Raw genomic sequence first — 26841 nt, forward strand, 5'->3', positions numbered from 1 at the left:
GGGACCTTTGCCGCGGATTTTCCATATTGGAACATGCCGTTTTCGTTTCTATGTAGGATGTTACTGTGCTGTACTGTGCAGTGAGCTGATTCGCGACTTGTTTTTATCACCACACTAACTTCATTCAAATCATGTGAATATGCACTTTTGGACATCTCATAATACAATGATGATATAGAATAAAGTGGATAAAGTGTCCAGCGTTCATCAATCCCTATGGAGATGCTCCTCCACGATCGACTTTAATTTAGAATTAGTTTAAGGTTTATTAATTCAATTTTTTTTTGAGTGCAGCTTTTGGGAGGAGGGAGCGAACCGATGTGTAAACTCAATGTTTTTATCCAAGTCTGTGAGCAATTCGTAGACTCTGATGGAATGAAGTGTTTGGGTAGCGCCAAGCCGACTTCGAACCATCGATCGTACAGTCACAGCCCAATCTCTTAGCGACTGCGCTACACCCGCTCTTTTGAGATGTCTAGGCCGTTTAAACCGTCTATTCGTTCCTTCCCAGAAATTTTTAGAGGTGAAATATAAGCTGTAGGATAATTCTAGACCTTTATATAACTTAAGACCGAGAAAAAATTTTCAATAAGTAGTTTTTTGGCGCTATTCATTAAAGGCATCACCTAAAGGAATCTGAGGTGGTGCAGATTTCAGGTGGAGTATTCGTATACGGGATGGGAGACTATGGAGAGGGGGGTGATTCCGTCAATTTCTTCCTAATTGCCGTAAAAAACGGCCCGGAAGATGCGGCGCCGCACAAGGCTGCCGCGCTCCAGTCGAACTCGTAGAAAATAGCGCCTCGGAACGCCCAAAGCCGTATCTTCAGGGCCGTTTTTTACGGCAATTAGGAAGAAACGGACGGAATCACCCCCTTCTCTTGATAATCTACGATCCCGTATACGAATACTCCACCTGAAATTCGTACCACCTCAGATTCGTGGAGTGATGCCTTTAAGTCAGACATAAATATGAAGTCAGTGTTACTTGAAAAAAGGAAATCATTGAAGCTGATGTTAGTGGAGGAATTTTTCAATGATCTCAAATTGCTGTTTGTTGAAGTTAGGAAAAGAAAACAAAGACAAAACAAACTAAACACCTACACTCTTGAAATCATAAGATTAGTCCAGAAAATTGGGAGGTTGTAATAATTTTACTATTAAGAAACAGCAAACACATTTAAGATAGCTTCTCAAATTGAACACAGGACTTTGCTGTCTGTAAACAAAACATTTTTTCAAAAGGAAGCTGATATTTTACTACTGCAATAAAGTACACATATTGGAATTAGCAGAATATCGGGCAAGGTTTTTGGAAATTCCATTTGCTGCGGGTCTGTATCCCTTCATTGTCGCCAATGTTTTCTGTGAATGGTGTGTTGCCCTTCCTGTATCTTAGTTGTTTCCAAAGGGAACAAAATTGTTAATTTAACCATTCTATCTAATCTTCCAGACCAACCATCGACATGCTTAGGAGTTGGTTCATTATCACAGCCGAGGATGAATCACACTCTACAAATTGTTTAACCTCACTTTATTTATTTTATTTAATCTTATGAAAGTTTTTGAACAATGAAAGCGAATTATTCTACTATGTACCGTTTAATGGGCAATGGTGACAATCTATTTGCTAGGCAACTGTCAAATTTTCAGTCTACTACGACTTTCACTGAAGAAAATTATTTGCAAAAAAATGCACTTATTCTAGCACTAAATTCGAGTGAAACTCTGTACAGTAAACAAAGCGAAAAAAGCGAAAGCGAAAGAATTGTCAAGATAAAGAAGGTGAAAGTTCGAATATGCTGAAAATGTGAGTGGACCAAAAAAATTCTATTTCTATTGAAGGCTCGGATCTCAACAATATTACCAAAAAATCAAAACAGAACTAAGAATAGTGAGCATAAGTTCAGCAATGATGTCCACGTAGTTCTCCAGGTATTATGAGTGAGGATTACTGCTGTTTCAACGACGAAACGTCGATAAATAAATAGGTGCTAACATCTTAATTAGCGTGCTCAAAGGAGCTGTTTCGTTTTCACCGTAGTTTCGTCAGATTCCGAAACTGCAATCGAGCTTGAATTTTGGATCGGGCCGAATTCGATTTTTGTGATAACGTACCTAAAACAAAAATGCAACACATCACAATATTTTCTGAACAGAAATAAAGTGAAGTCAGTACTGAATTGATCTTCTTAAATTGTTATTTAATACTTTTAAGAAAACAGCAGGCACTTATTTTTCAACCCTGTAGTTGAGAAATCTGGGCAGGATAATGGTGCAGAACTGTTTGAATGAGCTAATTCATATAGGAAATTTTTTTTAATTCAATGGTCAGAGAATTCTACGTAAGTTCTCACAAATCACATACAGAATGACCGCCTTTAGCTTCAATACAACTATCCAATCTTTTCCGGGAGTTTTTGATGCGATGGGCGCGATCAGTACACATGCCTCATCCTGAGCTCCTTTCAGCGAATTCAGCGACTTGTGCTTAAAAGACTAGCTTTTTTGCTCTAGGATCGACCAGACAGCAGAATCCAAAAGATTGAGATCGGGCCAGTTTTACGGCCAAACACCTTCGTCCAGAAATCCGGAAGATTTGTCTCACACCACCCCAGTGTTCTTTGCGCCGTGAGCTGGCGCCCAATTTTGCAGGAAGATCTAGTCAGTGTCCTTACCGGTTTCTTTCGCTCAAGGAATCACCGCGTCTCTGGATTTTCCATAGCTTGTCGCACTTCATGTGCACTACCCTATATAGTGCACGTGCATTTTGATCAACTTACATATGGCTGCTTTTCGTAAATGGTAAGGTTTAGTGCATCGTTGACCTGTCCAAGATGGGTTCTATTGAATATGAGCTCATGCATGCAGTCAACAATGGAGTAATCGAAGTTTGACATCATCTAAAAATAAGGTCTTGAGTTTTTTTCTCTAATGAGTATTGAGGTATTTTGCTCTTATTTTAATAGTTATTAAAATGAATTATTAATAATAAAAAATTAATAATAATATATAATCATTAATATAATGTAATTATTATTATTTTTATTTAATTATAATATAATTATCAATATTATATATTTATAATAAATAAATAAATAAATAAATAATAATAGTAATAACTAAATCATTAATAGTAATTTTAATAGCGTTAATTACACCTTCTTTAGGTGTCATCTTTCCGAAAAGAATTTTTATTGAACATCAAGAAGATACAGAGAAAACGATTAGTGGAGTCATCTATTCACTTCCTTGTTCAAATTGTATTGTATTTTATGCCGTAATACCACCTTTTTAAGGCTAACTTGCCTTATTTGCTATAATCTTCGGATGCCTAGAGAGCCAAGAGAGATCTTCGATACCGTATATACAAACAGCATGACGGAACTTTTTAGAGCCACACATGCTTGTGAGTTTATCGTAAGCCCATATCTCTATTCTAAATTATTTTTTGCTTGAGTTCACTCAAAGCTGTGTGGATTAACATCAGTTACTCAACGAACCTCGTTATGAAACCTATAACATGTCCTTTCTTCACGCATTCCGCCGTGAATCGGCCAGGCATGTCGAAAATTTCGCTCACTTGAAGAGTCGGGATTAGAACCTCATCAATTCCGTGCTTCTGAACTTTGAACATCATAGAACAACTAACACTTTAACTAGCAATTACGGAAGCAAGCATGTATTGATCTTTGACAGGTTCTACGGAGGATTGTTAGTTGACTTTATTTGCTAACGTTTCTATCGTGCCGGAGTCTACCAGAAGCTCTGGTGAAGAGTGCTGATTGTTACATCAATATTTATTCACCTTTTAGGCGAAGATACAGTAGCCACGGTAGTTCTTCGCCAGAAACCGAACAAAACATGGATCCGCTTTTTTTTTTCGTTTTCTTGCGAAGAATTCTTTACTGTTCGGTGCGTCAATCTCATTCACGGTTAGGTGGACTAAAAATGCGTAGTTCTAAACTCACACCAGTGTTAAGTTGATCAAGAAGCACGGTCAGGTCAACAGTGTTCACCATCCATTCGACTGCAGCACGTGATAATGAGGCATGTACAGCACCTCTTGCCATCGTTAACGTAGCATTTAGTTGTTTTGGTGTAGCCAGTGTCTCTGGGAAATGAAAACCATAGGATCGAAACAAAAAAAAAAACCTTCGAAGAGAAAACCACCTCCGTCTGACACTCACCGTTACGATAAAGTTTCAATGAGCGTGCATCCCATTTCGCTGAGTGATCCCACCGATAATCCTCACAAGGTCTAATGTGGACATCATTGGCGCCTTCTAATGTGTTGAGGATTGCAACAGTCTCGTATACCGTCTTTATCATGACATCGTAGTTCTTAATAGAGCAAAATTTGACCATAATGCACTGCACAACTCCTTTCTTTTTTTATCTTCTTCTTTTTGAAGATACTACTCAACATCCTGGTGAAATTTCATCAACGGATTCCGGACATATTTCATTCCTCACGACTGTGCACTAAACTTCAGACGAAGTCGAATTCTGCCCGAATACAACACAATTTCATTAGTGCGACGATTATCGCTCATACTCCTACTTAATTTTTCTGGGATAGCTTAGAATGGTGATTATGCTCTTATTCTTCACTACTGTAATAACTTATACTGTGCGTACACGTGCATGTTCTTCCGATGGGATGCTTTGGTGAAGAAAATAGACGAAGAAGTGAAAACGTTGGTTCTTTTCCTGAATAGTCGACGATGGAGAAAATAATAGAATAATTGGGTGACATTGACACAAGGAGAATAATTTTAATATAGTATGGTGATCGGAGGTGAGAAGGCATGATTATTGTGGAATAATCGTTTGAGATTTTTTCGTCGAAAATCAGAGAAAGAGAAAATGTACCACTATACTTTCTTTTCTTTTTTCCGTTTCCTTTCTTCCAAAATTCCGCCTATTTTTTCACATTCTGAACAAATTTTCCCGACAATTACCTGGGTTCCGCTGATGAGGATTTTATCAGAGTACGACTCATCTCCTTTGGATGGCACACATGACGTGCTATTTGCACCAGCTAAATTTGCGAAGCTGTGGAAGCCGGAAACCTTTTCTCCTTTGAGGATAACATAAGATTTACAGGAACGGTTCTCCCGTTGTAAATGACACAATGGGACGATATAGTATAGGCTAGTTTATCAACCTTAAAGGCATCCCCCCCGAATCTGAGGTGGTACGGATTTTAGGTGGTGTATTCGCGTACGGGAACGTAGATTATGGAGAGGGGTGTGATTCCGTCCATTTCTCCCTCTATCTGTGGAAACGGACGACCCCGGAATACTGTTTCCTATGACCGCTTTGCTGCAGTGCGCAGCGTTTGCGCTCCGCCCAACCTCGCCTGCGATTCGCCGAAAACCCATCCGGACCTGCACTACCCCACCTGAAATCCGTACTACCCAGATTCGTGGGGTGATGGTCATCGTGAAGTTGCCAACAAATCCACATTGAAATGGCTCCCAATTTAGCTGGTGCAATGCATGTTGTTCGTGTGAGAAATTGAGACCTGCATTAGCAGCACATATCCCCATCCTTGGAAATCGACTAGCAGTTTAAGACATTCATAGTACGCGTGGTTCATAAATCTTCCACTACTGTTGATATCGAAGCTCACTGAAAGTGCATAATTTATTGTGTTCTGAAGTATTTCAACTTGAGAATAAACGTCAATATGAGTATGTAAATGTGCACTAACCGGTGGTGACAACAACATTTGGGAAGCACTTTTCTAACATCTTAATACGAGAGTTGAAGAGTTCACTAGCTTTGATATCGATCGAATAGCAGAACACGTTCTGCTGATGATAACTTGATCTAAGCTCATCCTCAATGAATTCATAGCTCTGAAACCTTTTCCATGTTACAAAAAAAAAAATCAAAACATTTTCCACTGATTTTCCCCACCTCATATACAATCCTTGCGAAAGCAATGCCAAACTTCAGTGGACGTAGTCTTTTTGGAGGGAATATCCGTTTTCGCAGAGCGGCACATGTCATATCAAAGTCATGAACGACCAATGTTGTGCGGTTTTTTGCAACCGTCTCCACGTATCCCTTTAAGAACGGTTTTAATTTTTCACTGCATCACTACGATGACGAGATTCCTATTACTATGCAGTTGACTCTTGTTACCTTTTCATCGCGCAAAACTCTATCACATTCGATATGCGCTGTTTCCGGTCTTCGTAAAAATTTCACCGGCTTTTCGTGTTGCTTCCTTTCCTCTGCTCCCTGAAATAACAGTTGGCACATTACACGCACTTACGACGGCCTAAAACTGATGAGAAGAAATTTTTTGAAGGTTTAAGAACGGAAGATAAAAGATCAAGATCCAGACTGTAAGATGTCTTATGGTCAAGTGAGAAGGTGACGGAAACGAGCAAAACAAAACGAACAAAATGAGAGTGAAGCGAACGAAGATGAAAAAGCCCCACATTCTAGGACTGTGGCACTAAAGAACTGATAATCCTATGTCAGATAACGTTTGGACCTGATCTGGATGAAGGTGGATTTTCCATAGTTTCCTTTGTCGATTCAAAAAAAACAGAAAGTAAACACAATAAGCGGAATTTGAATCACTTGGAAAGAAGGAATTATATCAATTACTTCCATACATCATGCTTTGCAATAACGAGCCTAGTCTATCTGTAGATGTGTATGTATATGTGTATCCGGGTGTGTTTTTTCTTACGAAAAAAGCCTTAAGTAATGAGACGGGCTCCAATTCACCTCAGTGCTTCTATCTTGAGAGGTCCCACTGCGGTGTCGATTTGTGTTCCAGAAAACAGTAAAATGGGATGAAACGTATCTACGGCATCGAAGTGGTGTGTAGCTGCCAGAAAGCACTGCACTAATTCGATAGCACGAGATTGGTGCGATGGTTCTACAAGGGAATTTGCCGCGAATTGAATGACATGTTGTAGACGGCTTCACGGCTGTGACAACTGCATGAGTTGCATGTGTTGTTGTTGCATGTGTTCACCCTAATACATACACTCCTCCTATGTTTACTCCCTGTACCAGCTCTCATCATCTTTACTGTATCGCTTTTTCAGCTGTTGGTTTATTAGTACATAAATACGGACCGCTTCTCGGGTAGTGGCTTCACTTGATTTGACGTGGGTGCATACTGGTACAAATAATAATCGTCACTTGAGCCATTTGCAGAGAGATTTCCCACTCTTAAGTACTTGATGAATTTGCGCAAATATGAGTGTCGATGATATTTCAAATATTCGTATACGAGTGTTTTTGTTATCAAACATGATGGACGGGAGTAGCCCAGTCGCCAAGAGGCCCGCTATAACTGCATGATCGATCGATAGTTCGGAACCACGATATTGTCAACCAAGCCTTCCGCCCCTCCAAGGTCGATAAATTGGTACCAGGCCTGTCACACGTCAAACGATTCTGGATTGAATTGAATGCGTTGACGCTCCCAAGCGGATTGATCAAAGTCAGACACTTTGTCTTTTATCCTTTGTGAGTGTTGATTCAGCGACTTCCACATGTGATTGTTGTTGTTTGCATTTTAAACAAAATGGAGGGACTTCCCATTTACGCACTGATGCAGTATTGACTAATACTATATTCTAATGTGGACTAAATCTCCAGCAGATTAGGAGGATAAAGTGTCTGCCGTTAATCAATCCTATTGGGACGCACCACCACGTTCACTTCAGTTCAGAACCGTCTGAGTTCTACGAACGTGTAATTGGCCTATACATTGACTGCCGGGGGCTAGTCAGTCTGGCACCAATTTATCGACCGCGGAGAGATGAAACACTTGAATGGTGCTAGGGCGGATTTGAACCTCCGATCGGTCGTGCAGACAATGTAACCTCTTACCGACTGCACTGCACATCCGCCCCTTTAAGTAGATGAGTGCTCAGTATTTTTGACTTGCTGTTGTGAGCAGATTTTCGTGACAAAAATGGATTTGACACGTACATTTGTAGGTAGGGGGTGCCGAAGAGAGGACGAAAACCGCCTACTATTCCAGAAATTAGATTGAGGATAGTCAGTGTACCCAAAAAATCAACAATTTCTACCTTTATCTCACGCGTTTTTTTTCATCAGAAGTGTGGGTGTAAACATTTCTTCGCAGAACAAAGTGATCAGTCTGGTGTTTCTGTTATGCTTTGTGCGAAGGACTAAACAAACATAGAAGATGTCTGCTAACGCTGTTCTTAAACCAGTCTGAGTTGCAAATGAATTTATGGATTAATATAATGATTTAAGAGCGGAGATGCCGCAGACTTGCTCAATATCTACTTCAACATTTCTCGCATGCATGCAGTTAACGTCAGTAAAACAGCAAGCAGTAACAATAGCTGCATTTAATCGTGAAATATTCGCACTAAAGTTAAACAGTAAAAGAGAAAACAAGAAAAGTATGTTGAAGTTCTAATGGAAAAAAATCGGTGACGACTAAATCAGACGAGATTTTTCAATATATTTTTAAAAGTTTTCTTCAAAGAAGATGGACACAATAGATTTCTTGCCATGACGTGGATTATCAGTGAAAACAGAACACAGTTCTAGAGGGATAGTCGAAATGAATAATACAACGTTTGAATCACTGAGGGAAGAGAATTTGTGGGACCGATACTGTTCGTTTTTACCCCTTTATATCCGTCCGTTGGTCATTTTAAATCTGGTAGCTATAAACCACTGGCGGTGTACGGTATTAAGATCTGCTGAGACTACACCGCCGATTGATGGCGTGAAAACGCTTCAGGACAACCAACGTTTTCATAAGATGTGACTGGAAGGATAAAAACAGAGTTAGTACGCTGTTGTGGCTGTTCTCGGCTGGACATTGCATAGGTTCTACGCGCTTCCTTCTGTGCTTTCAAAAACTTCACATTATTCTGAATAGAAGTCGAACGCATTCTCGCATCAAAAGCTGATAACTTTCAAACCTCTCGCATTTTGCCCTTCATCTTTTTTTTTCAAACATTATTTTAGAGAAAGATTGAGATTATAGACTTTGACATTATAGGAACTCACATATCGAATAGTCACCAATTTCCTATTAGACCGGATGAGGGAGGAGTTGAGGATATTGGACACAACAGAAGGGATTTCTGTGAGGAGGTCATAGATTAAAAATAAATACCTACTGGAGAAACAAAATAGCTTATTCTCATAGTTTGCTGTTTCCTTGTCATCACAAAAAATAGTGTCTTCTTCAAAATATCTCACTATTACTTATATTACTGGTGGAATTGAATATCCACAGTTCTGCGTGGCGCAGCTTTCAAATGTTATATCTGGTCCATTCTGTAGGATCTGCACTAAAATCATTTCCATTGAAAATCCTACGGTAGCGCTAATCCTAAGAGTAATTTTTTGGATGAATTTTTCTTTTTGAGAGCAACATACCTGATACAGAGTATGGAGAAATACATGTAAAATATACAACAGTCATCAGCGTCGCAGACGTGATGAAAAGGTCGAATATTCTTTTTCTCAGAGTATAGTTGATGATAGCACGTGGATGAAATGATAACAGGGACTTTAGCGCGAATTTCCGACTTTGGAACATCGTTTGTGTGTAGAATGGCAACGTGCTGTACGGTAGTGGGCTGATTCACTATTTGTTTTTGTTTTCACAGTAGCTTCATGCAAACCATGCACTTTTAAATGAAACTTTCCAACAGCTCATCATACAATTATGGTAGTTGTATAGATGTCCCTATTGCAAAAAATAGATTGAATTTGAATTTCTCTGCGTTCCCCACCAGCGAAAAAGTCACAGTATTTGCCGCCACCAGGTAGCGTCCAGATCGAGGAGTACTAACCTGGGATGTTTAGGCTCTTTAAACTATTTTCAACTTTATTCTTATAAGTATTGAGAGGTAAAATGTAAATTGTAGGAAACGCCCACATTCTCCCACCAGTTAAACCCGGAAGGAAACTCTCCTTGCTGCCGAGTAAAGTGTAAGTACTGTTGAAATATGAAAGGTAGTGCATTTACTCTTATAAATGCGAAGGAAGCAAACAAAACTGGATTCACGTAGTTGTTAGGCAATTCTAATGGAGATAAATTTGAATTATCCTGAAATATAAAGGAAGATATATGTTATCTATTTATCTATTATATTTATTGCGGAGGAAATCAAGGATAAAATCTAGGTGAGTGGTTACTAGGGAAAAACCTATGAAAAAATTAGTGGAGAAAATGTCTTCCAGCGCAGCAATAAAAGATGGACATTGCACAAATCTAAGATGACGTTTGGAGCATAACAACACAAATGTAGTGTCGTGTCTGCGCATTAATTTGATACCGTCTTACAAATTTCTGACGGTGCTGGACCCACTGCTTCCCGATGCCGATGTGTTAACGTGACGCCATGGGACCCTGTCGGGACAAATTCTCTAACCCAAATTCGTTTCATATTTCTCATGATACAGGAACACAGACAGAGCCCGTTATTACATAACATGATATGAAGCGGAATGTCTGCATGATGGTATGTACGCATGCATATTTCGTAAACAAATTTCAGCGGATGAACCGATTGCGACAAAACTTTGCATGTAGACAAAATGGGACAGATGGAATGGATTTTGGTCCACTTTTGCGTGGTAGCGTCGACCTGTCCATCGATTTCATAGACTCTGATCACTTTCATAGGCTTAATGAAATTTTGTTAAGTGGTTTTGCAGATGGTGATCACGAATCCGATGAATCACCAATGCGACGCTATCGATTCATTGAATGGTCCCTTTGTAATATTTCCCCATGCACATTGAAAGTTATAGATGACTCTACATTACTTGGGAAATGATTTTCATTTCGAGCAAAATATTCGTTCTGTGATGTGGAACGTTGCAGTGCGGGAACAGCGCAGTAAGTTTAACTTAAAGGCATCACCCCATGAATCTTGGCTTGGTATGGATTTTCGTTGGAGTACACCTATATCGTAGATTATGAGTACGAGGGTGGTTCTGCTCATCTCTCCCTGCATCACTGTAAACAGACGGCGGGATGCGGTTCCTTACATCCTCTATTGCAACGCGCCACCCTCGCATCCCACCCTTGCTTGTGATTCGTCGAATGAGATGAACTGCCTATCGGGGGATCTGAATGGACATGGACAACAGTATAAATTAGAGGTATGCTCTCAAATCTGACTTTGTTTCGATATTTCTACCCACAATCTATAACATAGAGAACGTTTTGAAAGTTTCCTACTGTTTTTTCTTCTATAATTCTATCCGCTTTTCTATTCATTTCGTCCACTGGATTCTTTCTTCTTGCTTGCTAAGATTTCTTCTCAATAGGTAGGTATTCCATGTTTCCTGGTGTCCACCTAATTCAGTTCGGCCAATAATTTACTGACACAGTGCTGCGCCTGAATGGTTTTGTTTCACTGCTGACCATTCCACTTGGCTTCCACGGAGTGTTTCTCATTTAAGGTGCCTCTGACCTTGCCTAGTTTGCCTAGTATTAGATCTTCTTCAGAATTTCTAAATGCCTTCGTTTGAGTTATAAAAAATCATTTCAACTGTATTTGATGACGCTGAGGAAATTGTGCATTTTCTCGTAAACACACGGACATATTAGGTGGCAGATTGTTGGAACAACCCTGCTAGGTATCGCGTATTGCATATGATCTACTGGTTTTTTCTCCTCTTGCTACATATAAACAATTAATTATTGCATCTGCTTTAGAACAAACTTCTATCCACGTGCCTGCTTTTTAAATTATTATTATTTAACTATTTGTCTGTTATGTTCGACTCTTTATTTAAACATTTTTCCTAGCAAAAAAAGGAAACCTCGCGATACTAAGAGTAGAATACATTGAATCGTTGATGTAGGAAAATAGGCGTGTTCAGGAAAAAGGTCCTAACTCTTCTCTTGAAACGTTGTTCTCATTTTGAGTTGCCTTATCATACCTCTGTTTGCATTTTGATAAGAAATAATACCTGAAAAAGTGCATTTGAATTGAGGAGATTCACTGACTTCTCCTTTTCTTGGCTTCTTATCGATTAGTTGAGCCGGAAAGTCGATCGCTTTAGGTTGCCATACTGAGGCATCTGGAATAGTTGCGTTGTAGTGGATAATTGCACGTGGAATAACTAGATTTTAATTTTTTATTCGGCAGTACTTTTATTCTTCGCTTTGCTTCAAATTAAGGGTCATACAGACTTGTCCTTTTCTATAAATTATGCTTATCATACAAATAAATGATCGATTTCCCTGACACTTCACACTTTCTATTTTTGATATCTGTTTCCATTTCGAATAGGAAATACTACTTACCTCACATCGTCAGATATGGTTCACTAAAGGCAACTAGCGAAAACGCTCAGAACTTTTTACTTCATCTAGTATAATACTTTTCTTGAGAGGGTTGATGTAGGAGAATTGTAGGAAACTCATATTGTGAGGAATTTGTAACTATTAAGCACAAATCAGCGCTGCAACGAAAAAAATCCGCCTTGTATGAATACATACCATAACATTCTTTTTAACAATCCATTTAGGTGCAATTTCAGGCCAGATTACAATTGTCCACTCTTGATTTAAATCGGATATTACGGCTAAGTGCGGTTATCCCACGTTTGCCGACGCTTGTTGTACCTGATTGTTTGAAATCTTCGTCCAGAGCTCGAAGAGAATCTATCCATACTTCGCTACTCCATATGTGTTCTGGGAAAGGTTTCGTTTCGCTAGAATTGCCTATCAAAACCGAGTGTATTCAGATTTTCTTCCATCACTCCCAGAATTTTCTCGCATGATGCGAAAGCGAAAATTGTTCTCTCAGAATGCTCTAAAATGTGAGGTAATATGTTCTCCAGATGTATTCCGCCGGCACACCACCTACACTTCTGCATGATTTTCTTTGTTATGAAATGCTCTCGGCCAAAAAGTAGCCGATCAGTCGTCTGATCAGCTCTCTCTCCATGCAGTCGAGCTTTTCTACTACGGCATATGGTACCGTGGTAGAACTCTACTATCCTTATTTTGTCATAACGCGAATAGTAGAATAATGAAGAAGAGAAGTAACATTTTTAGGATTGTTCGTAGTTTGAAACGTTGTCATTCTGCGATATGCTGCCTGAGTGGATAGCTGAAGGCTGAAGGATAAAGTACATCGGCTTCGATCAATCCTGTAGGGGATGCGCCACCACATTCACTTCAATTCAGAGCCGTTCGAGCCTTACGAACGTGTAACTGGCCTCTGCAAGGGCCTGTGGGGACTTGTTGATGTGACTATCAAGTCAGCCTCTTTATCCTCGTAGACAAGTTTGGTATCAGTTTATCGACTCTAAAGTTATGAAGAGCTTGATTGGGACTGCGGCGGTTTTGAACCATTGATCTTGCAATCACAGCCGAACCTATTGGTGACTGAGGCGAAATAGAAGATAGAATTTGGAAAAAGAGTCCAACGTATTACATAATTCCATGCTATTACACAGTAGCATGGAAGAGTATTATTGACTAAGCTTCTGGAAACAGGTAGTACTAAAAATTGTACTACTGCTAAATTTTTGAACTACACATCCTAAGAGTGAAAAATAACTTGTGTGGGTGGCCAATAAATTGAAAGAAAAAACATACCAATTGTAAAAAGGGAACTCAAAGTTGTAAGCGAGATAACATCTAAGTAAAGTACAAATGGTATAATTACTACGAGAATAATTAGTGAATACAGAACGTAGGGCCTTGCCCTAAATCTGATTAAGGCTGTCGCGTTCGATGTCATATAGAGGGGACTGCACAAGACCCTTTTCCCTTATCTAACTTTACGGATTCACTTAATCGATTTCGTGCACGGAACTGGTAACAAATATGTTTGTAACATAAATGTCGTGTCATACCGTCGTACCCACGTCTGTTAGACTTGCACTTTTGACAAACCTTGGGGAGGAACTGTCCTTAAGTGTTTTCAAAGGATCCTTTTGACGGCAACTTACGAATAACGTAGCACATACTTTGCGCAAAATACTATTATGAGATTTTGCTTGGAATGATCAGATGGATTTGATTTGAATGATGGATGATGATCAGGAAGTCTCCTTCTAAAAATTACAAGTCAGTCATCTGGACCTTTGGAAACATTTGGAAGCCTTACAGGCATAATACAAGAGAAACTGCATTTAACATGATCCGATTATTCATTTCCATTAGCAATTGGAGATTCTAGAGAAAAAATTGTTGCCACCTTGAAATCGCCGTACAGTATGATCCGATGTGATGTTTGTATTGTCAGATATTTATTTATTCACATACACCAATGGTGCACCAGAAAAGAAGATAAAGAAAACAAAAAAAAACAAATGGAACATCCTTTGTCTGAGTCAGAGATTCTTAGGAGTAAAAAGAAACTACAAACTCTACTGAAACCGGAACCCAATTTATTGCCAAAGAAGACTGGTGCTGTCTCTTCCTGCGGTAGATAACAAGTGCTAATGTCAACATAATATAATGATAGATATGGTTCACTAAAGGCAACTAGCGAAAACGCTCAGAACTTTTTACTTCACCTAGTATAATACTTTTCTTGAGAGGGTTGATGTAGGAGAATTTTGCAAATTCCGGGATTATTAATCAAATGATTTGCCACTGACAGCACTGTTGCATCCGAGATAACTAACGAGAACAAGAGTTAGATTCCCGAGAGCAAAATGTATAGTGAACACCCACAAACACCTGCAGCTACTGACCTTTTAGGCTCTCTTAGTCTCGCTGTTGGAGGTGTTCCATTACAGAACGGTAATTTTTAGAACTTGAAGCATTTGGAAGGGTACATTACTTGATATTCCTGATTTCTTGAGGTCTACCGGAGAGGACAGTTGGTATTTACTTCATTCGTCAACCGAAATAAAAATTAATAAGTACACTGCATAGATGAAGTATAGCTTTGAGTACTATGACGGATTTTTCACCAAAACTCTTTATCCAGATGCTCAAGCTAGTAGGTAACGGAGCATGGCACTTGTTTTTTTTTTTGTACACTGGTAATACAGTGCAGTAGCGGTAACTGATCCTCCACTTTCTGTATGGATTATCACGTCAGCTTTACTCACTAAAATTATGTAGATATATAGCTTTAAATGATGGATCCAGATCTCCACAGCCTTTTCTTCGTACATGTGGAAAAGACACACATTCACATTTTTATATTCCGTTAGGAGGTGGATCAGTGAAGCGCTTTGAAATAAGGTGAAGTAAATTCAGAGGTTCAAACCTTCTAAACTCAGCATTGTTTATTTCTTGTGACTTCTGGAAAAGAAGCGAGAAGATTTTGGAACAAAAGTCTGATATCCTTTAAAACACTGCAAGATTCTTGAGCGTAGTCATTGGAAAATGTAGAAGTTATATATTTCTCAGGGAACAGCAATAGCAACAAATTCTCATCAACTTATAGATATGAAATAGAGTGTGTTCGTGTTTTTTACTTATTTGAGCAACCGTGGTGCTCTGGCAAATTAGAGATAATGAACCGTTCAACCAATCTACCTACACCTTTTAAATACCTTTTAATATTTGTTCATCTGTTTATTTGTTTACCGTTTCTGTGGAACGCTTCAGAAACAAAAGAACCACTAAGATTCACTGGAGAAAACGCTTTCCAACAAAGCAAGAAAATAATAAGACTGTGATGGCATTAGGGACGTTCTCGGAAGTTACAAGTGTATAAGGACTCATTTCGTATGGTTGGGAAAGAATGGTATTACAGTAAACGATAGTAAAAACGGAACTAAGCGAGCGAAACCTGCTTCCATGCAGAAATTCCTCTGAAAATCAAAAAATCCTTTACAGGTGAAGTCAGTCGCTGAGGAAAAGTAGTTCGAGTCGACTCATCTGCGGAATGCTAGCTGTTCTATGGACCCATACATTTCATACGACGTCCAAACCATCACAACTCATTAAAAATGGTGGGAATCGCAGTGTATCAAGTTCTCGTGCTTGTGCAACCACTTACTAGGGGAGAGTCACCATATTTTAAGGAACGAAGCACGCAGTTGCGTAAGCGGCTGCGCTTGAAGCGGTGCAGTGGAGCGTAGCGGTTAGAATCAAGGAGGGAACTTGCTAGCACCACGCATCACTGCTTTTTGCCATGGTCCCACCCCGATTCCATCCGCTACACGCCACCGCGTCGCTTCAACCGCAGTAGCTTAGGCTGCCCACAGAGTTAAGAGCCGCGATTGAGCGCACTATCGTGATTACTCAGTAACTACCAAAACCGCAGAGCTGCCAAACCGTGCCCCTGCGCGGCTCTTAACTCTGCGCGCAGCTTTTCGCAACTGTACCGTCATTCGTGTCGTTTTAACCCTACTATAGTCCGCGGAAATGTGTGGTTTGTAGCTAAAGTCGAAGTTAACAAGTATTCTAGCGCCGAAGTTACCAGATCCTTCCAACTTCTGAAGTGAATTGTAAACAAGAGAAAACATTTTTGAAGAGACTTTTTTCTCTGTGGCAACGAAAAACAATTCTTTCTTTACAACTTATCATGAGAGGTTTTGAATTTGGTATTACTATTTCACCGTTTAATTGTGCGGACAATATTCTCTAGAAGAGGCGTTTCGGGGAAAACGTAGTTGCGGGGGTAGCACTCAGTGGCGTCCTTATTTTCCTACGCTCTAACTTCCTTTTTTTTCTCTTAGTAACTTTAGCTTACATGTCATAGATCCTCTAAGACTAATACTTACGCCTTAGGGCCCCGATAGATTTGGTTATTTACTTCGAGAAATGACGCCAGGTGCCACTGACTGGCTCCCCAACTACATTTTATCCGGCGTTTCTGCGCACATCTTCCACCACAAACGTTGAAATAATATGATTCAAGCGCTGCTTAAGGATTTGACTCAAAAAAGGACAGAAATTTTCATATATATGTATATATATTTGTTTATTTATATATCAATAAGTGCACCTGGCTCTTACCGGAGATTGCAGCGGCGCAGGCGGTGGCCGATTGTCAAGAAATTTGTGAAATTCCCATTTGTGAGAATAATTGCAACCCTGCAATTCTTCATGACTGTATTGCGATTTACAAACTGTCAGCTCAATGAATTCCAACGATGTTATTACTTCTTTCTCTACTCTTCTCAACTCAATTTCTCTAATAACAGCCATGTCATTAGAAACGGCATTTGATCTGGAACATTGATGACATTATTAACTTTAGATTACCTTTTTTAATTTACTGCTTTGGACCAGCCGTGGCCATTCGCCCTCATGTCGCCAGAAGACTGGCATCCCTTATCAGTCAAGGTGCGTCACCTTCCAAATCGATTTCATCATCAGTGTATGGTCGGATTTGCTGTTAGAGTAGCTTGTGATTTGCTTGCGAAGTTTTTGGGGATCTTTTTCTTTCTTCTTTTCTTTTTTTTTTGTCGTTGTTAGATGAGGAATCTAATTTTTTAATATTTTTTTGGCATTAGTTACTCAAAACATGACAATTCCTACCTTCAGAAATGTCTTGAAAAGGTTATTTTTAGTTAAAAACTTGTGTGATGCTACAAATAAGTGTCTGTTATAGGGATAGTGGTTATGCCTACAAAAAAAAACTGTTTGTTAATTACTGCATTACTCATGATCATCATCATAGGCACCTAAGGAGTTCACACTTAACATTGAAACGAATATTATGTCCTTTTTTTTAAATCCTTCCTTCCGATTTTGTTTCTCATGCAGCTGAGACCAAATATGACTAAGTCATTGTATGAATAACACATGCAGAACGATGATATTTGCTGAGGAGACGCAAACAAACAGCAATTCCATGGCTGGAATGCCTTTTGTTGTAACGTATTTCTTCTGCTCATCGTTGAATTTCTTTCAGTTTATTCATTTGGTTACTCGGGGGGAAAATAAACCTGAACATAGTAGATCTTAGTTTAGTATGATCGTCGCCAGACATACTCACAAACGATCCTCGTCACAGTGGATCCCACCGTCTGCTCCGCTGCACAATCCAGTCAGCGTTTTCCGCGGTCGCAGCAGCAGAGCAAAAGGGTGAGCTCTAATGAGTGTTTAATGATAACGTTATAAATGTGTTTGAAAAGTATAGTGATGAATTCATTTTGAGTTCGTCTTTATACATTTCTTTTATGATGACGATGTCAAGTAAAGGTATTGCTCCCTTGAACAAATAGTAAGGTAGAAATTGGACCAAAATTGTTTTAGAGTGCCTGTGCGATGCTAACAGATTCTTGTTAGTAGCTTTTTTGCACTACAGAGTACATTACTCATACTGTACGTACGATACATGGTGCAGCATAACATTTAGTTGTGATTTTCATCTGTCATTTTCAATTTTCATCCTAATTTTTATTCTCTGGAGTAACAAATACTTCTGTAACTTTTCCGTGAATTCATCAGATCTCGCATGGTACAGCCGAATCACTTGTTCGATGAACCACGCTACGATCTCGCTAATTTTCGTCAATTCACTGACAACTCCATAACAACGACAAAGTACAGCCTTCTTACGTTTATTCCGTACAATATCATTCATCAAATATGTACGAAATATGCTAACATCTATTTCTTATTCATAGCAGGTTTGTTCATATCATTAACAGTAGTTCAGGCATTCCCTCTTGTTGGGCTTTTTTTTCATTTCTTTTATCTTTCAGTCCTTAATTTCTGTCCTTTATTTGGAGCTTATACGAAGATTCTTGGATTGGTCCCGATTAGCTTTGTTCTCGGTACAACACTTATAAAGGTAAACAATTATTGCTCACTTTTAATCTTTTCCTTCCACCTATTTGGAATTCGTCAATGACAAAAAATTTTTGTTCCAAGTATAGGAATAATCGGGAGCACTTTTTCCATTTGTTCATGACTTCAAGACTATTCTTTCGACATTATCAACTGGTACTTACAAACTGTTGGTATAGTTTATCAGGGGTCATTACTGTGAACTATTGGTCCGACATTAAGTACAAGCAACTTTTGAACGTCCAGATGCTAACCGGTACGTTGCGATCAGCGTAGCATTCGATTTGGCAATTTTTTGCAACATCCAAAAAGACTGAGAGAGATAAAGTACTCGTACAAGAGATTAGACTCTGCCCCCATCGACTTTTTTCGTCCTTGCTTGCTGATGTTGAAGCTATGTTAACCTTGGGAACAGGGATCTTCCAGCGGTGATGTGATCTTAGAACAGTTCATATCGCCGCTAGATTGGGTTTTGAAGGCTCTTCCTTCCTTTATCGCACCATCATTTACAATATCTAAAATCCTGGACAGAGTGATTCAATCCTCTCGTTTCAGTAACAACACTACCAAAATAGTTGTGACAACTATGATTTTGTTTATGAAAACACAAGATTCTATTAGTTACACTCTGTATTCTGACTTACAGGATGGTTTTGAAGATTTAAGACGCTGGCGCTACGACAACAAAATCAACAAGAGGACATGCCATGTGTGGGATCGGTGAGCTCAATGTCGGCCTTTTTTACCTCTCTCAATTTTCTTCTCTTCAGCGAACGTCAGATGTTCCGGAAAATGCACTGGAAACATATACTTGTTGGCGATTTCGTGCACGTTTCGAATGAGCAAGATATACCAGCCGATGTGCTCTTTCTGAGGTTGCGTTTCCAACCTATCAATTAAGCAAAAAAAAAAAAAAAACTAGTAGATCCTTTCCATAGATTAATCCACATATTACTATCATGTATGCATCAGATCTTCTGATGAGAACGGCACCTGTTATGTTGAGACGTGCAATCTCGACGGTGAAACGTCATTGAAGCAAAGACTTGTACCGCGGCAGTACGTTTCGTTTTCACAGGTGTGCACCTACATTTTGTTTTTTTTTTTTTTTTTTGCTGGTCAGTAATTTTACAGAAAGTAGCTTGTCGGCATATATTTCCTAGATTGAATTATTTTTATTGAAAAGTTTACTTATTGAAAAAATTCTTTATTGAAAAAAAAAATAATTTGCAAATATTTGGACAAGAATGTTGCAAATAACAAATAATTTGCAACATTCTTGTCCAAATACTTTTCAAAAAGATTTACATCCTTCAGAAAAGCGCGTAGAAGATACTTCATCTTCACTTAACCCAACATTTCAGCCAGAGTCAAACTTCACACCTTCACAGTTTACTGGTACGGTATTCTGTGAGCCACCTGATCCAGCCATCTATACAATCCGTGCGAAAATAGAGTATCAACCAGGTTTGGCATTTCTATTCTGCTACCGCATGTACTTCTATCCTCAGGCTCCTAAATAAGGAGCAGCAGCACTGTTTGCCGTTAATTTTGTTTCATACAGTGTTTTCATAGGTATGTTTCAATTAGTAATTACTGTCGAGGTAAAACATGCTGTATCGCGGTGACGTATCGCATCTCTGGTAAAGGCATGCGCTGATCGTCTCCATAGTGCAGGATGGGCTTCTCGGAGCTCTTCTTTCGTTCTTTTTTTGTTCTTCGTCCTTTTTTCTAAGATGTTGCGCGCCTGTATGATCACGTAGTCTTTAAGTTCGATGTTTTCCATTAGTTTCTTTTGGTTATAGTGTGCCTCTCACATTTTAGTTGGTAGATGTCGATTTTTTCTCCCTTTTTTCGTGAAAATTTTCATGGTTACCCTTTGTGATCGTGTGCCTGTTAGAATTCCTATTAGAATTCTCCTTCTCAGAAACACTGCGGAGACTCGATTCTTTATAACCATAGAATGTTACATACACATCTCTGTTCTACGTGCGTTCTCAAACCTACATCGTGTTCATTCGCTTTCCTCAGAGATTGTAAGTACATATAGTAAGGTCTAAATGACGTGAAATACGGTGCCGCTCTTGAAGCAGCGCAGTGGAGAATTGGAATCGAAGCGGGACCGTCGCGAACTGCAGCGATGAATGGTGGTAGCAAGGGTCCTCTCCCAACCCTACCCGCTACATTCCATTACTTCGAACGCAGCGGTTCACGCTACTGCCCCGCGCTTCGTGTCATTTTGACCCTACTATGTGCTTGCTGTACACGAAGAAATTGGATGAATATAGGTGTGTAATAATTAGTTCTGTGAATACGTAGCCGTCTGGTCGCATTTGATTGGTTGCAGTGGAAAAGCCAAAATAGTTTCAGTTTCTTATTCGGACGTTAGTTGGTCAACATATTTAAAATACGTCAGTTATTGGTTGTTATGTTCTCCTTGCATCCCATAAGTAGTTAATTATCGTTTTTTTTTTTTGGGACTATTCGAGGTGATCACTAAGGATAACATGCTCTTGCGTGGAAGTCGCCTTCGCAACACGACCTTCATCGAAGGGATAGTGTTATACGCAGGTAAGTTACTTCTTGTGCGCAACTGGATTTCTATTTTTTGGTTCAAGTAGCACTTATATGTTTATTGCCATTTTACCATGCATTGCAGACTTTTATTTTCTAACCGATTTGATCTCATTACAACGTTAAATCCAGCAATGTACACTGTAGCAGAAAATAGTAGTGATAGTAATTCCATGGTCTCTATCTTTGCAGCGGAGATCTGTTCTGATTATCTTGTTTATTTTTTTTTATTTTGTTCTATGATATTTGAGTTAGCTACTTCTTGCTGACAGCCTTTTTTTTAAGGTCATGACACGAAAGTCATGATGAACAATGGCCGTGCACCTCATAAAGTCTCCGGGATTGAGCAGCTTACGAATAAGTAAGTGGGCATTAAACGACATTGTTTTTTGATCCATCCCATCCTGTGTGATCTTAGTCTTTAATAAATTCATGTAGTTCACATCTGAGTAATACCCTCTCCAGAAATATGCAAACCTATTTGCACGTGTGGTTTTTATAAAAGCAAATCAACGCATACAGAATCAGCACCTCGATATAATTTAAATGTTCCTCCATTCCTCAAACTATAAGTCTTAGAAGTTGGAATGTTCATTGTAGAATATGCATCAATTTATAGGTTCATCATCGTTTGCATGGTAATTCTTGCAGTAATGGTTTTCGGAAGCTCTTTAATGTCTGGTTTTTGGTCCCGTGATCACCCACCGCCGAAAGACGGTACAGGATTCGTACCAGTAAGTTTGATTTCCTACCTAGTAACTTACTATACCATTCGGTTAGAAATACTATTGAAGGATCCATTCATTGTGTGGAACTCGCCGGCTCCAGTTCTTGATGGGCTATATAATGTAGGCACATTTATTATTTGTTATCAGGTGAGGTAATCATAAATTGTTTTGAATGTTTGTTTTTTTTTGATTAGTTACCCTTAGGTTATCGTACCTATTTCGCTATACATCACCGTTGAAATCATCAAAGCAGCGCAGATATATTTCCTCAGTCAAGATATTGAACTATACGATAGAGACTCGGTGTGTTCTTACACATTCAGGAAGTTATGCAGTTTTGTCTTATTGTTTCTTTCAATCGTATATTCGTAGGACCGCCCCATTGACTGCAGATCGCTTAATATTCCTGAGGAACTGGGACAGGTCTGAAAAACAAATTTTTTGATTCTCACTTATCGACTGCAGTATCCCATATCTCAGATATCACACATACTGTCAGATAAGACTGGGACACTTACCGAGAACATTATGGTATTCCGTAATTGCGCATTTGATCGCAAAGACTATGGATCAGAAAAGAACTTGGTCAACATGCAAGATTTTGATGTTGATTTCTTCTGTTTCTGTGGTCTTTGATGTTTTCGTTACAGAAGGACGTTGATCCCACTCAACCAGTTGCTTCAACGGCTCTTCATGCGAGGGTGATGGCACAGTGGCGTTCTAATGCTAATCTAAGGCACTTCTTCTTGAATATGGTACTGAACAATTCGGTCGTTGTGAATAAAATACCGCACAAAGATGCATTAGAGGTGAGCATGTAAAGTTTACTTTGGGAAAGCTTATAAACGAACCTTTGATTCTTAGATTGGCTTCTTTGAACACGGAGTTTATAACATAGGAAACTCGTCTTTCTATGACATTACACTTGAACATTTTCAAGAAATGGTCGCTAAACTGACGAATCATCTACCGTTGGCATCTAGGTCAGTGATACAACGATCTCTCTTAAATGTTTCTAGAAATAATACACAGCATTCCGGGATTGAACACTAAAAAAATCCATTTCTAGACCGGAATCACTCATGGAGAATTTGTCTCGGATCCCTGAAGATGATGAGTTGACAACTGTTTCACCAGGTTAGTTAGAGTGTGCTATCTGGCGTAAGTGGCTGCGCTCAAAGCTGCGCAGTGAAGCTAACAGCTGGAATCGAGGTGGAACCAACACCAATGGTGCTAGGAAGATTCCTTCCTCGATGCCCGCTTCGAGTGCAGCCTCTTACGCAACTGTACTGTCTCTCATGTAATTTCGATTTTATGATTATATATATATATACATTTATATATATATATATATATATATATATATATATATATATATATATATATATATAGTTTTTCGTCATAGTTTGTTTCGGATAACATTCGATCTCTTGGCGACTTTCATTTCATTCATTTTCGTTCTCATCTTTCCTAGACTGATGCGTATCCTAGGATTGTCGTCGCTTCCAACGCCGATCTCTCCCGATTTCGAGAAGGAACAGTCTGTGACACCGACGCTAGCACCCGTTTCAAGAGTATCGTCGTTCTCAAAATTTGTGAAAAGAAACCTCATATCACCTATAACGGACCTGTATGTTGTTTTTTTTTTTTCTTAGTTTTTATTTTCATTCTGTGGCAACTTCTCCATGGGTCATACTTTCATATAGGATTCCGTACGATTCCATTCGTAAACGTCATGAAACCTTCGTAGCAAAGGAGGAGTTTTGTCCGTACGAAGCCGAGAGTCCGGACGAATTAGCGATAATTTTGGGTACTCCTGCTTTCGATTTAATTTTGTTATGATTCGTAGTAGCTTGAATAGATCAAACTTGTATGGAAGCTATTGTCAGGTAAAATTGAAGACTCAGGATCAAGAGGACGAATTTTAGGTAATAAATTCGTCTTCTAACTTGTTTCACATATTCACAGTAGATTTGCAGCCTACTTGTGCAATATCAATTCGATGCAAACATGAACGTTGATTAAATGACTTGCTTACTTGATTTAATTGGATGGCTGATGTCATCGCCCGACGCGAATACCCGCATCTTAGCCGAGGTGTGCCATCCTTGAGCATAGCTCTGCCCAACCTTCTCGATCTTCTGCGAGAGCTTGCACATCAATCCATTCGTTGCTATTCCATATTCTGCGAAACCTTACGTTTCGCCTGAACTGCCTATCCATGCCGAGTGTCCTCAGGTCCTCTTTCACCGCCTCAGTCCAAAACTTCCTTTCTCGGCCAGGTGGCGTCTTCTAGCCCGAATTCGACAAACTCCTCAGAACTCGTTGTTACAAGGCGATCTGCCGGTCTCTTTAATATATGGCCAAAGAAACGAAGACGATTTACTTTAGCCACTTTCGATGGCGGTGCAAGACGTTGATATCTTTCACGTGTCATCCGCCGGTATACCACATCAATCTCTGCGTAAAGGTCTACATTGCGCCATACCCTAGGCCAAAAGTGGCCGAGCAGCCATCTAAGCAGCTTTCTTTCCGTGCAATCAAGCCTCTCCCTCACCGTAGATGGTGCTGCCCAAGTCTCCGATCCGTACATCATGATGGGGCGAATCGCGCATAGGTAGATTCGCAGCTTGACTTCGTCGGTGACGGGGGTCATTGGGCATTTTTTAAAGAGTTGGATGCGGAAACGGCCTTAGCGCATCTTTGCTGGACATCTTTCTCGTAGCTGCCGTTGTTCTTCAGCGTACAGCCCAAGTAACAGAACTCATCGACGAGTTCCATCGGGTGTCCGTCCACTCTGATTTCCGTTCTCGAAGAGATCCAGGTCTTGAGGAGATCCACATCTGCTTGCATTTATCAGGGCATAGACGTAGTCCATAGGCTGCAGCCAGCTTCGATACAAGGTTGACAACATGTTGAAGTTTCGTACTGCTTTCCGCGAATATAACAACATCGTCAGCGTACTCGAGATTGGTCAACGGCCGTCCTGATGGTGCTAGGATGATATTGGCAGGATACTGATCTACTGTTCTTCGCATAATGTCGTCGATGGCGAAATGGAACAGGAAGGGTCCTGCCACTGCCCCTTGTCTTACTTCAGTTACCAACTCAAACGGTATTGTACATCCGGCTAGTGTTCGAACTGCAGCAGTTATTCGTTGATTCATGTGATCAACCAAGCGAACGAATTTTCCTGGTACTCCATCGGCGCGGAGCGCGTTGAGAAGACTGCTCCGATGAGGAGAGTCGAAAGCGGCTTCAATGTCCAGAAACGCTAATTGCATTGGCTTCGGATCCCGCTGCCAGATTTCGATCACTCTCCTGACGATGAACAAACGCTCAATTGCAGATCGGCCAGGACAAACGTCATCTTGCTCGTCGCGATTATTTCTTTGCAATGTTGTTTAGTCGATCCAGCATCCAGTCGATAATCCGCTCCAACACCTTGTACATAACGCGCAGCAAAGAAATTCCTTGATAATCCTTATGGTCCGTGACGGATAACTTCTTGTGGAGGGGGGATTACGATAGTTCCACGAGGTAGGTATCCTTTCGTCTATCATATTGAACGGAAGATCTTTGTCATCTCACAAATCCCAGATGGACGAAGATATTTCAGTATTTCTGCGCTAATTCCGTCGTCTCTACCAGATTTTCCATTTTTCATCTTTTGGATGCAGACCAGAACCGCCGACTCGGTCGGTGGTTCCTCGTTAACCGCATATGTCGGCCTATGAACGTGCTCGAGTTCAGAAGCTAACGGTGCTTGCCTGTTCAGCAAGGTCTTGAAGTGATCACTCCAAATTGGAAAGGTTGTTTCACCGACAGCCACTCCATTGGCAGTGTTAAGGACAGGAGAACATCTTTTCATTTTGCCGCTATACTGTCTTAGTAAAGCATAGGGCTTCCGCGGGTTCTTGTCCACCCACACCTTTTCGAAATTCTTCGCTCTTGACGTTCACTCGTTATCGCGGTCTTGTTGCAGTTGACGACGCACCTTCCTTCTAAGACGCTTTTCCTGGTTGAAGTCACCAATGCTGCGAGCGGCACATACAAAATTGTACGTGGAATTTGTTTCCGCAGATGCAAAGGCAAACTTCTTCCGCGGCAATAGAACCAGGAGCGTTTCCCTTGCAGCGTCCTGGATGCACTTTTTGAGGGAATCCGCATCGCTGAGCTTCTTCCTGGTCCGTACTCCGACATGAACAGACACACGTTGACGGAATTTCATTCTGCATTCTTCTTCTTTCAGACCTGCTTTGTCAATTTTCGGTTGAAGAGGATCTCCTCGGTTTCTTTTGTGGAACCTCCTGTCGTATTTTGAAGCTGAGAAGAACTGGACGGTGGTCAGAGTCGAACGCGACGTCCCAAACAGCTCTATATTTTCGGATATCTGACTGAGGGATGTTCTTCGCCAGAATGTAGTCGAGCTAAAGTTTAAGAGTTCTCATCTTCCGCTTACGATGCTCTTCAGGGGTTTAAAGGGTTGACCCCTGCCACGTGAGCTGATGGCGTCGATGATTCCTCTTAAACGTGGAAGCTATGATAAGGTCCGACTGCTCGCATGAGTCGATCAGACGGTTACCGTTGTCTGGCGTGCGCTCCGCCGGAGAATACCATTTTCCTAGCACATCGGATTGCTGTTCGAGTCCCATCTTCGCATTTGCGTCGATTCCGACAATGACCACTTGCTAGCTTGGTATTTTAGACATCAACACATTGAGTTCATCATAGAAGGAGTCCTTACGGTTGTCTTCAGCGGTTTCCGTAGGTGCGTGAGTACTTACGACCCAGAGTTAACGTCCTCAGCGATCCCGCAATCGTA

The 26841-nt window shown here is 40.1% G+C and overlaps 6 protein-coding genes across 10 annotated transcripts; 1 reads left to right on the forward strand and 5 right to left on the reverse strand.

Annotated features, from left to right (window-relative positions):
- Positions 1-2048: 2048 nt before the first annotated feature.
- Positions 2049-13747, reverse strand: RB195_016436 (uncharacterized protein; the record flags this gene model as incomplete). 3 transcript variants are annotated; one of them, XM_064182975.1, is made up of 13 exons in its annotated part: positions 2049-2117; positions 2783-2902; positions 3309-3438; positions 3503-3621; positions 3971-4113; positions 4190-4343; positions 4641-4712; positions 5530-5636; positions 5719-5866; positions 5928-6077; positions 6156-6254; positions 12001-12074; positions 13603-13747. In XM_064182975.1, 13 exons carry the CDS (start codon positions 13745-13747, stop codon positions 2049-2051), a joined length of 1530 nt encoding a protein of 509 aa, XP_064038856.1. The 3 variants fall into 3 exon arrangements, with proteins under 3 accessions (XP_064038856.1, XP_064038857.1, XP_064038855.1); XM_064182974.1 differs by lacking the exon at positions 4641-4712 and adding an exon at positions 9036-9112 and having other exon boundaries at positions 11964-12074; XM_064182976.1 differs by lacking the exon at positions 4641-4712.
- Positions 13748-14947: 1200 nt separating this feature from the next.
- RB195_016437 (uncharacterized protein) lies at positions 14948-24030 on the forward strand (the record flags this gene model as incomplete). 3 transcript variants are annotated; one of them, XM_064182979.1, is made up of 22 exons in its annotated part: positions 14948-14959; positions 17177-17262; positions 17893-18006; positions 18373-18554; positions 18630-18718; positions 19361-19434; positions 19485-19589; positions 19687-19792; positions 20079-20181; positions 21085-21125; positions 21204-21285; positions 21574-21649; positions 21908-22022; positions 22083-22163; positions 22221-22319; positions 22389-22439; positions 22497-22601; positions 22667-22825; positions 22881-22999; positions 23086-23153; positions 23508-23646; positions 23723-23858. In XM_064182979.1, 22 exons carry the CDS (start codon positions 14948-14950, stop codon positions 23856-23858), a joined length of 2142 nt encoding a protein of 713 aa, XP_064038858.1. The 3 variants fall into 3 exon arrangements, with proteins under 3 accessions (XP_064038858.1, XP_064038859.1, XP_064038860.1); XM_064182978.1 differs by lacking the exons at positions 14948-14959; positions 17177-17262; positions 17893-18006; ... (5 more) ...; positions 20079-20181; positions 21085-21125 and adding exons at positions 23906-23944; positions 23996-24030 and having other exon boundaries at positions 21222-21285; positions 23723-23826; XM_064182977.1 differs by lacking the exons at positions 21085-21125; positions 21204-21285; positions 21574-21649; ... (8 more) ...; positions 23508-23646; positions 23723-23858 and adding an exon at positions 20290-20342.
- A 240-nt stretch (positions 24031-24270) lies between these two features.
- On the reverse strand, positions 24271-24672 carry RB195_016438 (uncharacterized protein; the record flags this gene model as incomplete). The annotated part of the gene is made up of 1 exon (XM_064182980.1): positions 24271-24672. One exon carries the CDS (start codon positions 24670-24672, stop codon positions 24271-24273), a length of 402 nt encoding a protein of 133 aa, XP_064038861.1.
- An 82-nt stretch (positions 24673-24754) lies between these two features.
- Positions 24755-25300, reverse strand: RB195_016439 (uncharacterized protein; the record flags this gene model as incomplete). Its single annotated transcript, XM_064182981.1, has 1 exon — positions 24755-25300. One exon carries the CDS (start codon positions 25298-25300, stop codon positions 24755-24757), a length of 546 nt encoding a protein of 181 aa, XP_064038862.1.
- A 275-nt stretch (positions 25301-25575) lies between these two features.
- Positions 25576-25887, reverse strand: RB195_016440 (uncharacterized protein; the record flags this gene model as incomplete). The annotated part of the gene is made up of 1 exon (XM_064182982.1): positions 25576-25887. One exon carries the CDS (start codon positions 25885-25887, stop codon positions 25576-25578), a length of 312 nt encoding a protein of 103 aa, XP_064038863.1.
- Positions 25888-25974: 87 nt separating this feature from the next.
- Positions 25975-26671, reverse strand: RB195_016441 (uncharacterized protein; the record flags this gene model as incomplete). Its single annotated transcript, XM_064182983.1, has 2 exons — positions 25975-26446; positions 26508-26671. 2 exons carry the CDS (start codon positions 26669-26671, stop codon positions 25975-25977), a joined length of 636 nt encoding a protein of 211 aa, XP_064038864.1.
- Between the last annotated feature and the right edge of the window lie 170 nt (positions 26672-26841).

This window comes from Necator americanus, chromosome II (assembly GCF_031761385.1).
Source record: "Necator americanus strain Aroian chromosome II, whole genome shotgun sequence".
Lineage (NCBI taxonomy): Eukaryota > Metazoa > Nematoda > Chromadorea > Rhabditida > Ancylostomatidae > Necator > Necator americanus.